An 11,777-nucleotide genomic window follows, 5' to 3' on the forward strand; every position below is an offset into this window, starting at 1 on the left:
TTCCCGTATTCAACCCCCTTTGGAGAGGAAGGGTGGAGCGCTTGAGCCCTCTGCAGAGGAGGCTGCACGTTGTGACAGTGTGACGAAGCTGGCTTCCGCCTTCGTTGGCGACGTGCCGGCTCGGCACTTGGACAAACTGTTTCATTAAAGAAAGGAAGATTCTCCAGTCCCCAGACAATCAACTCCTCCGATGAGTCCTTCAACGCTTCCAAATCCTCAAGCACTTTTCTCTCAAATCAAGTCAAATTCTTCCTCCATTGCAAAATCACTTGTTGGCTCGAGAATTCTGTCAAGCTTGTGGAGCCGCATGTTAGTGGTAGTTGTCGTGATTTCGAGATGCAAATGGAATGCATGAATGCAGCTTGCAGGTAAAATAATATTTAAAAACACCAGTAGTCAAAATTTACACAAATTCACTCGTTCAGGGATGTGCACGACAAAAGAGAACACTAGTGCGGTTAGGAAACTCAAAACAAGGCTACAATTACGGTGAGGCGTGAAAAGAAGGAACAGCGTGCCACAGCAGTCAATTCTCGAGCGCGGACGAAAACGCAAGGCTGGCCTAAATAGACTGTTGATTACTAACTCAACTCAGGTGGCCCTAACAGCGCTCTGAGGCAGGAGTCAAGCCACTTTAGGAAGGGCAAACTAAAACAGGCAAAGAAACCAAAATAAGAGCGCGAGACTGGAACTAAATCATCAAACACAGGAAAACACCAACAAACTCAAAATAAGGCACAGCCTGGTGTGACAAGCCGTGACAGCTGTAACATAACAATGTGGAAAAAGTGAAGCACTGTGAGTACTTTCCGGCTGCATATATATATATATATATATATATATATATATATATATATATATATATATATATATATATATATATATATATATATATATATATATATATATATATATATATATTTGGAGAGAGAGAGAGAGAGAGAGAGAGAGAGAGAGAGAGAGAGAGAGAGAGAGAGAGAGAGAGAGAGAGAGAGAGAGAGAGAGAGAGAGGGAAAAATGTATTTTTGTAAATACCAAAACGTATTTCGATACTTTTCGGTACTTTTCTAAATAAAGGGGACCACAAAAAAATTGCATTATTGGCTTTATTTTAACAAAAAATCTTAGGGTACATTAAACATATGTTTCTTATTGCAAGTTTGTTCTTAAATAAAATAGTGAACATACAAGACAACTTGTCTTTTAGTAGTAAGTAAACAAACAAAGGCTCCTAATTAGTCTGCTGACGTATGCAGTAACACATTGTGCCTTTTTTGATACTTTACATTAGTTTTGGATGCAGGTATCAGGTATCGATCCGATACTAAGTAGTTACAGGATCATACATTGGTCATATTCAAAGTCTTCATGTGTCCAGGTACTTATTTCATGAGTCTAAAAACATAATATAAATGTTAAAAAAACGAAAGAAGATTTTGTGATGCTAAAAAATATAGATAAAATCATAGTAGTATCGACTAGATACGCTCCTGTACTTGGTATCATTACATTAGATGTCAGGGGTAGATCCACTAATGGCGTTTGATTACATTCGGGAATGGCGTCATTATTGGTGACGCTGGTGAGCTACGGTGTGTAGTGAAACATGTTTAGCTATTCCTCGTCCTGCAGGGATGACACTTGTAAGAAACTTACTTTATTTGTCGCCATGGAGACCAGGTTTAGTCATTTAGATGTAGCTAAAACACTGCCGACTGCGCATGCGGACATGGCATGTCTTGAGGCACATCTTCCTGAGGGCGTTTCAGTGTTATAACTTCACCTTTATCTTTAGTTTTTAAGCCAAAATGCATCCGTTTTCCCTTTTCTGTCTACACGCTGTGTCTGCTTGTAAGTACTTCGTGATTGTGCGCCGCCGAACATGCTTGTCTTCTCGGAAACCAGCAATATCATGACGTGACCACGACGGGTGGACGGGGGTGTGGGGGACCGGTACGCTTCAGAGGCGGTATAGTACCCAATATGATTCAATAGTATTGTGGTACTATACCAATACCGGTATACCGTACAACCCTAATCCAAACAGATATGGGTATTTGCATCAACAATATGATTTGCCTGGACAGGACAGACTACACACACACACACACACATATATACAGTGGGGCAAAAAAGTATTTAGTCAGCCACCCATTGATTGTCAATGGGTGGCTGACTAAATACTTTTTTGCCCCACTGTATATATATATTGTATATACGTATATACACACTGTATATATATATATATATATATATATATATATACATATATATACTGTATATATATATATATATATATATATATATATATATATATATATATATATATATATATATATATATATATATATATATATATATATATATATACCTGTATATATATATATATATATATATATATATATATATATATATATATATATATATATACTGCATATATATATATATATATATATATTTTTTTTTAATCTATTTTTAAAAATGTATTTATTATCTATATATATGTATATAAATATATTGTTATTATTATTATTATTATTCATGAAAGCAAATAACTAAAGCCTAAACAGACATTTTGACTAATTTGTGTTCACAATTCCAACGGAAATCATCCCCTAGTTGTCTACAATCTGTGCGTGTGTGTGTACGTGATCCAGTGCATGTGGCACACCCTAATTCATATGTGCTCTGACCCCCAGCAGTTGTGCTATACACTCATTAGTATTCTGGGTGAGAAGGGGGCTGTTGGCTTTAGTAAGCACAAAATAATAAAGGAACAGACAACCACGCTCTGGAAGTGTGTTGTCACTTAATTGAAGATCGCCTTCATCCAGACGTTACACCATGTGTGCATATGTCCTGCAATATGTCTCCACTGTCCAGTACCTTTCCCCCCCTAATTGGGCTTTTCAGTCACCCAATTAACTCTGTCAATGCAGATTATATTAGCCGAGGTAGACAAATGTCCGTCTATTGATCCGTATCTGAATCAGCTAACATATCCATCTGTCGACATGATGTGTTTGACTAGCATTAATTTAAAGTGTGACATGTTCACGCCACACTTAACACTGTGCTATATTGCTTTAGGCTTTATGGCTGTTAACTTACTGACATTTTACTCAAATACAAGTAAAAGTACAAGTGCCAAAATGTACTCAAAAGACACGGCTGTTTGAAGTGAGTCGGAACTTGACGCACCGTTCCTTTTTTTTAGAAGTAATGTAATCCCTTGTTTTTCACTGTTAATTGGTTCCGGACATGACATCGATTTAGTAATTTCCACGAAGTACGAATCATTATTTTTAATTATAAAGTACAAATGATGATTTATGATTATTGATGAATGTATAATTTGAACATACAAAATATAGAATCTTCCTAATTGATTTTCAACATTACGACAGCCCTCTGGAAATGAATTAATACCTTTGCACACTTTTAATCCAATATAGTAATGCTGCCTGAGGATCAGCCAATCGGTGGCCACTATACTGAACGGCGTGATCTGACTGGATTGGCTTCATTTAGTGGCTGATATTACTGTAGTATTGATATCTTTAGTTCATTTAGCAATTGATATGCATGAAAATGCTTAATTTAGGGCAAAATTTGTAAAAAAAAAAATTATTGAAGTGTTTTTATAAATCTGCAATGTGTTCAAGCTGCAATATTTGACGCAAGATGTGACGAAGGACGACTGTAATTTGTTTTTATCAAGTAAATAATCACTGGTAGCAGTTATAAAATAAGGGTCGGATCAGAATAATTCAAAGTTGCATATCATACCAATCTATTCTCTATTGATGGGAAGTATTCCGACAATAATTAAAGAATCTTTGAAGTCTATGATGTTGTTTTTTTATGGTAACAATTCCATAAGGTAGTGCCATATCCCATCACTTATGCATTTATAAAGAAACTACTATTTTGAATTTTGCCTCACCGAAAAAACTTTGTGGATCACAAATACAGAAACAATATAAGGCCTTAGATATCGATTAATTGAGTAATCGGCTAAAACACACTTTATAGGCTCAATGCGTATTTAAAAAAAAAAAGTTGAAATAAAGGTTTTTTGGCTTGTCATAAACTTTATTCTTGTTTTTTCCCCCAATGCATTCACATCAACAACATTGAAATTGCACTTTTTACATGTGTTCATTAATAAATAAATAAAAAACCACCATCGCTCTCATGTGTGCTGTATTGCAGTCGCCATAAAGAAACTGTCTGCATATTTAAATGCGGCCTGGATTTTATAGGTTTTTAAACTTATTAAACGATTAAATGAAGCAATCAGATGTAAATTGAAACTTTTTCCAATCAAATTAATTGATTTAATCGATTATTAATGGCAGCCCTTGTCGAAAATTCAGCCCGCAGCTAATTTGTTATCGGGCCGCGACACATTTTAAAGACTACAGACACACATACTGGATTAGAACATTTTACAAAAAAACGAAGAAAAATGCAATTAGCCCTAATCCTCTCAAAAATGGGACCTGAAAAACTAAAATGGCCTACAACCTGTGCGTCTGACTGTAGATTGTCTTTTATGATTTCCGTGCATCTAGCATGTGCACACATTTCTTGCAAAATATGATAAATCTTTCTAGACTGCTTAGGCCCACAAAAAAGGTTTTAGTTGGTGGAATAATATTACTAGTACAGTAATAAGACTACATTTAATACTTCAAGGTGGTTAGATTTAGGAATGGGTACTTTTCACATTTAAATAGATACGGTACCAATTCCTGTATTTTGAAAGTGAAGCTTTACTGCCTTCTTCTTGCTTTGTTGGCATGGAAAATATGAACATTACCTAGAGGCAGTCCGATTTAGTCCGCTCTCAGTGCTTGACTGCTTGTTTTCTCGCCAAGTGCTTGCGCCGGTGCAAGTCTATAACCGGACATGAAGTGCTGTGCAGCACAGTTATGGCAATATGGCACCGTTTGATTTTACGTGAATCGGTACTAAGTAGTACCGATGGACCGTGAGCGGTACCTATTAAACTATCAAATGTGGTATCCATACTTAGATTAACACTAATTTGGTACTTATAACACAAAACAAAGCTAAGTTGTGGATATTTGTTCACATAGTTTTGCATGTATTGACTGCAGCTGGGATAGGCTCCATCACCCCCGCAACCCAAAAGGGACAAGCGGTACAAATGGATGGATGGATGGCTGGATGATGACCTACATTGTATTGGTTTTATCTTTAATGTACAAAATGTATCAAACCGGCCCCCGTATCTTTCAATTATTTTGTATGCAGCCCTCGCTGGAAAAATTGTGGACATCCCTGCAGTACAGTGTAGGACAGTAGGGTGCAGAGAGTCATAGTACAGAATTTGAAATTATTTTTTTAATGTTACACCTTAATAGAAGTGTCGTGATATAGTCAATAATTCAACGATTCAGTTCGGAGAAGTCTGATTCGACTATGACTGAAGATCATTTGGAATCAGTGGACCTTGAACCCTTTTCTTTCATTCATGGAAGAGAGGCCAGTTGAGTACCCGAGCAGCTGTGTTGGGAGGGTGTTCCAAGATGGGGTACGCAGGGCCCGACCTGTTTGCTTATGCAGGAAGCCCCCCTCACCACTCCCCTCTGGCAAAGGTAACAGTCCTTCTTCATGTTTACCTAAGGACACTTTCCGACTTGGGAATGACATCAGACCGGCCTGTAAATTCTGTTAAAAATACTTGGAAAAGACTACCCTTTTTGCAGAAGATTCCTAAGAACAGTTGAGCGCTGTCATATACTGAACTGTATGGATGTCCAATCTTGCTGGCTGCAAAATAGGTTTACCTTCAGGTAAATATAAAGGGTCCGCACTGAGATTGGTAGGTCGTGAGTTCAAACCCCGGCCGAGTCATACCAAAGACTTGCCGCTTGGCACTCAGCATCAAGGGTTGGAATTGGGGGTTAAATCACCAAAATGATTCCCGAGCACGGCCACCGCTGCTGCTCACTGCTCCCCTCACCTCCCAGGGGGTTAAACAAGGGGATGGGTCAAATGCAGAGGGTAATATCGCCACACCTAGTGTGTGTGGGACTATCAGTGGTACTTTAACTTTAACCTAACCTAACCTAACCTAACCTAACCTAACCTAACCTAACCTAACCAAACCAAAGATGATTTTTTAACTAGCTTTTAAGCAGTAGGTCATTAAAAACAGCAGATTCTCAGGAATATACAAAATAAGAATAACAGTGAAGGGATAAATCCACACCCCTGGTCCTTATCTTTTTGTAAATGTGGCCACCAAAATAATTTAGTTGAATATCCCTACTCTAGATAGTGAAGTCTAACCATCTTGATCCGAGGAACCCAACAAAACCATCCTATGTCTACTGTGTTTATCTGAGTGTTTTAGTCGTTTTCTTTTAGATGCAAAAAGTCACAAATTATATCTGTTTAACTGTGGTGATCCCCATTAACTGTTAAAAAAACAACAACAACAAAAAACGTCAAATCAGATTTGACTGTGAAAATCCTTAGTCAAAATGTTTTGTAAACAATTGTTTGTCTCATTGTAAGTGCACATCATAATTCCTCACCTTGTTAGCACTGCCACTTTGATGGCAGCAAAGTCTGACCATAATGGCCCTTATTGTATGATTTAAGAAGCATATCCATTACACCACACATTCACAGACACTTTCACCGCACCGTGGGTTAACACCATCTGCTGCCGATCAGGAAACACCAGCTTTGCACAAGTCAATGTCTCTAATTATCTACCTCGACCAAAGGGAGGCCGGTCCCCACTAATCTCCACAATGTGTTCTGCTTCCCATTCCCACCTGTGTCCCCATACAAGGGGGGCCTTACATGGGAGGACCTCAGGGCTCTGTGTCAGGGGACCAGGTGATACAGCAATGCCTGTCCCCACGCCAGAAGCTCCACTGCTCGGTTTGGCTGGCAGCTGCCTCCCCCCACTGAGACATCCCACAGCTGACAATCCCCCAGCACTGACAGGGGCTCTTTACTGTGTCAATAGCCTCATATATTAGAGTTAACCGCCTTTGTGGTGAGTGAGGGTGTCAGGCTTTTTGGCCTGACAGCGCTTGTTACCATGATGAACTGTAGATTGAATGGAGGGGGTCTGTGTCCCAGGCACGAGAGCTCCGACTCCTCCGGTCTTTGTGTCCCACGCATGGCTATTGTTCAGCCCCATTCAGGGCTCTCAGGAGAGGGCGGCAGGCGAGAATGAGTTACATCTCTTCATTTCTCCCCTGATCTGCAGCTCATCTGTCAGCCGTGGGAGGATAAGCATGTATTTTACACGCTTGATTTGTTGCTAAGTGAAGGCAGGTCATTGTTGTGTTGTTTGCCTAAATGATGTCCATGGTAATCGCTGTGTTTGCAATTTAGCTGATGAATCGTTTCTACTTATAGAAATATATTTTCACATTTTTTATATTTAAAGCAAAGTTTACTAAGCTGATCAAACATTCATGCTAATACTGAAGTCATTAGAGGCAGAGACAAATGGTCGGCCCGAGAGCTCCAAGACATGGCTCCTACTTCCCTCGCCTGTGTCAGACAAAAGTGACGCGCCGTCCTGGCGCCTGTGTCGTCCTTTCATCTCTTACACCCTGTTGAGGTAAAGATGGATGGTCCCTTGGTGCAAGAACGCCTGCACATTCAGCGTCTGTGTTGTCACCCTTCTGTCCCTGCTTTGCTCTTTAAGAGGTCAGGGCTTCAAAGCTGGTTAGCAACCAATGACAACATGAATTATATGAGCTGCGTATAGATGTTTGTTTTAGAAAAATGGACCAAGAAGAATGTAACAGGTTTAAGAAGTCACCAGTCAAGAGTATGATAAAGAATTTAATTTAGGAAAATAGAAATCCTGTACAAAAAGACACACAAGAGTAAACTCTTTTAACATTATTTCTTCAACATTCATCATAAGATAAATTACAGCGTTTGCTACTCCACTAAAATACCTTGTGCATTTCGAATATTTCTCTTAAAGCAATGCAGAAGAGATGATCCATAAAAATAGCAGCAGTTTACATGGCAGAAAATGCACGTACATCATATACAATATAAGTCATCAGGTCCGCAGTTTAAGTTGCTTGGTTTTAGTTTTTTTTTACAGTTTGTTCATTGCCAGGCTGTGCAATGAAGACGTTGGTACGGGCAAAGTTTGGCACAGAGAGCAGGGGCAAGGCATGCCGGGGAAGTGTCTGTAAGAGCTGGTCAGGTGGAGGGGGTCCTTCAGAAGGCCCTGGACCGGAGCGTGGAAACCAAGGAAGCTGGTGGTTGGGGGTGAGTGTGAGGTTGGAGTTGTCACTGAAGTTGGTGCATGATGCTGGGTGGAGCCCACCAGAGAGTGCAGGGACTGGGCCAGAGGATGCAAGGGCAGGTGGGCAGGTGGTGCTGCAGTGGTAATGGCGGCGTGGGCGACTGTGCGACTCTGGACGGCAGCGCTTGCGCCGTACGCGTCTCCCACCAGCTTCTTCATCTCCTCCAAAGAGCTGGACAGCATAAGAATATAGTTTCTGGCCAGCAGCAAGGTAGATATTTTGGACAGCTTGCGGACCGACGGGCCATGAGCATAGGGCATGACTTCCCTCAAGCCATCCATGGCCTGGTTCAGATCGTGCATCCTCTTCCTCTCCCGACTGTTCACTTTCAGTCTCAAGTCTTGCACCTCTTCCTTGCTGGGCTGAGATCGACTTTTGGGCTTTCCGTCCGTGCGGCTCGGGTCGGCGTCTCTGTCTGCTCGGTTGTCTTGGCAGTACGTCTGAAACATCTTGTTGGAGAAGAAGCTCCTGGCTGAGTCATCCACAACTAGGTCTGGGGATGAAGAACGGCTGCTGGTGGAACCGGCATCAGAATCCATTTTGATTTAAGCAAGGAAAAAAAGCAAATGCTTCCTAGTCTGTTCCTGCTGAAGTGCAGCCACAGTCTCCCTTCACTTTTTTTCAGTCTGATGACCAGTCTGTCTTAACTGTCACCCTCTGGGACAAGTGGGGTGTATTTATACCACCACCACAACAAAGGAACAATACACTGCATAATGAGACACTTAGAGCCACAGCCAATTGCAGAGGGGACACATGTTCACCCCCCAACACACACAAGTTGTCCCGAAGCCCCCATTTTTACCTTCCCACACCCACATTTAACACCCCCCGCCCCATCACCATCACCACCACAGATGAACACCAACACATTTAATCAGATGTGTTAAGCTCCTAAGCATTTCAGTAGGATAGCTAAAACTTTCATTAGAAAAATTGTAATGTTTTGCATATTCTACAGCAAAGGGTCAGCAGATTTTTAAAGAAAATTAGACATTTTAGCATTCAAGCATAAAAATGGCTAAATAAACAAATAATAGATGAGACCAAACCAATCATGTCATGCTGTTTAGTATTGTGGCCACAGATTGGCTCAGCCTCAGGCAGACTGATTACTATTTGTTAGTTCGTTAGTGACCTTTATTTAAACTAGAGGTAGACCCATTGATATTCACAATCTCTTTTGCAAATAGGTCCTCATGGCTAAATTAGCAGCACAAATAAATTTCACATAAAACACATGTAAAAACACCACAAAATACTAATAAAAACAAACATTACTCAGACACAATTACATTTGTAAATAACAATAATACGCCATTATCAGAATTCAGACAGAGGACTGTCAATAACATTAAAAGCAGATTGCAGACCTTCTGTGGTACTTGCTAATGACGATGCAAAAGAGTGTCGTCCGCACAAAAATGAAATTTGGCGCAGGTTGCATTATGACACAAGGCATTAATATAGACAGCAAATAAAATGTAACCCAATATAGACTCCCAGGGTACGCCATTTTGAATAACCAACACACACCATCAACCAGAAGTGTTCCACCACTCATTTACCAAACCATTTGTTTTAGTGGATTAAAAGTGTCTAAAGGTGACTAAAGGGTGTTAATTCATGTAGAGAGGGCTCTCATTAAGTGCAAAATGTATTTACAAGGTCGTAAACAGGTTTTTTCCATGCTTGAAAATATTTGATCAATGATTACTACTTTACAGAAATTCATTTATCCATGTCATGTTCGGAAACAATTAACAGCAATAAACGAGGATTACTGTAATCATGATGATAATATTTAAACAAATGCACATACATCTTGAACAAAATAACTATATTCCAGGGAAATCTTACCTGGGTTTTTGACTGTGAAAAAAAAAGTGAATTATCACATAATTATTATTATATTTTTATTGCCCTAATATGCAAAACCAAGTTTTCTATTAGTACCTGTTTTTGTGTATTTGGGATCTGCATAACCAAAAATGTTGAATCAAACCATGCAGGCATGGGGGAGATATTTATAAAACAATCTTGCCTTCCTTCATACTTTCTCTGAACGAACCTTTTAGAATTTGCACAACTTGTGATGTTTTCCTAACATGTGACGTCAGCGGATAGCTCCATACCTGTATATGGTAAAGTTTTACACGAAGAGCTTTGCGCCAGTCCACCACTGTCATCAGACACTGGCGATAATAAGTTCCTTCTTTTTCTCTATTTTCTTGCTGTGGGAGAGAAAGGCTCGTACATGAACATGCATCCTGCGCCTATTATAAAGTAGTGTATAGGTCTAACATATTTCTCAGTGGACTCAATATGGAAGCGCTAAAAACTACAACGTGGCTGATGGGGAGAAAATGTAGTCGAAGTGGAGGCACATAAATAGGACCACCCACAAAACGGCGTATCTTGAAGAGACAGTCAGAAAACGGTTTGAAGATGAAAGGTAAAACATCATCTATTTTGACCAAAGAACCACCATGACATTATATGTAGACCACAAGGGAGTGTTTTAAATGTAGAAAAAATATCGTAATATTATATGACCCCCTTAAATTTGACTTTGAACTTCACTTATATGTCACTATGTACTGATAATAATGATCATATATAATCATAATAATAATAATATCCAAAAAAATGTACATAAACATTGAAAAAAACTAACTTTCATACAATAATTCTTAATAGATAATATACTGTATATTATAAACATCTCATAAGTGGTAAAGGTATGTTTATGTAAATACAGTGATGCCTCTCAGAGTGTTGTTTAGGTACCATATCTAAATAAGGCCTTACAGGCACAATATACTGTCCACTGTATCTGGCGGCCGAGTAATGTGTTACTCTAATACAACCACGTTTTTCATTAGCAAGTAATCTAACGTGTTAATATTTCCAAACCATTAATCAGATTAAAGATACTAATTCATGTCTTTGTGCGTTACTATTGTCATTTTCAATTTATTGTAAGTTCAAATATAAATCTTTGAGTCTGCTTCTTGATAGATTTGTTTGGACTGTTGCACTGTTACTTATTACTTCTATATTATAATCACCATCACCATTACTTACTTCTGCCACAGTATACAGTATATTTATGTATGTACAGTACAGTACATGTGTTGTTATTGTTACACTATTTATCATAAAAATGCTTAAACAAAACATATTTAAAAAAAGAGATGGAGTGGAAAAACAACTCGTTGAGTTGCTGACAGTTTGGTTCCCCCCAATTCAAAAATCCCATCTGCTCCCCTGATGTAATACATACTCAGGAGCAAGCAACACAAACATAAATATCAACGGAGGGAAGAGAGAGATGGGCATATTCTAGTTAAAATAAAGTCTTTATTTTTACTTTTTGTTAGCTCAGTTCATTGAAAGCTACACTATATTGCCAAAAGTATTTGGCCACCTTTCTTGACTCACATA

General features: G+C 39.1%; 1 protein-coding gene across 1 annotated transcript; it reads right to left on the reverse strand.

The window, feature by feature from the left end:
- Positions 1–8,116: 8,116 nt before the first annotated feature.
- On the reverse strand, positions 8,117–8,887 carry olig4 (oligodendrocyte transcription factor 4). Its single transcript, XM_062040844.1, has one exon. The coding sequence runs from the start codon at positions 8,867–8,869 to the stop codon at positions 8,117–8,119; it is 753 nt and encodes a 250-aa protein (XP_061896828.1). The 5' UTR covers positions 8,870–8,887.
- Between the last annotated feature and the right edge of the window lie 2,890 nt (positions 8,888–11,777).

This window comes from Entelurus aequoreus, linkage group LG03, assembly GCF_033978785.1.
Source record: "Entelurus aequoreus isolate RoL-2023_Sb linkage group LG03, RoL_Eaeq_v1.1, whole genome shotgun sequence".
Classification (NCBI taxonomy): domain Eukaryota; kingdom Metazoa; phylum Chordata; class Actinopteri; order Syngnathiformes; family Syngnathidae; genus Entelurus; species Entelurus aequoreus.

Bases quoted from the DNA above. Each gene is read 5' to 3' on its own strand.
- olig4 (XM_062040844.1), bottom strand. From the start codon at position 8,869: ATGGATTCTGATGCCGGTTCCACCAGCAGCCGTTCTTCATCCCCAGAC.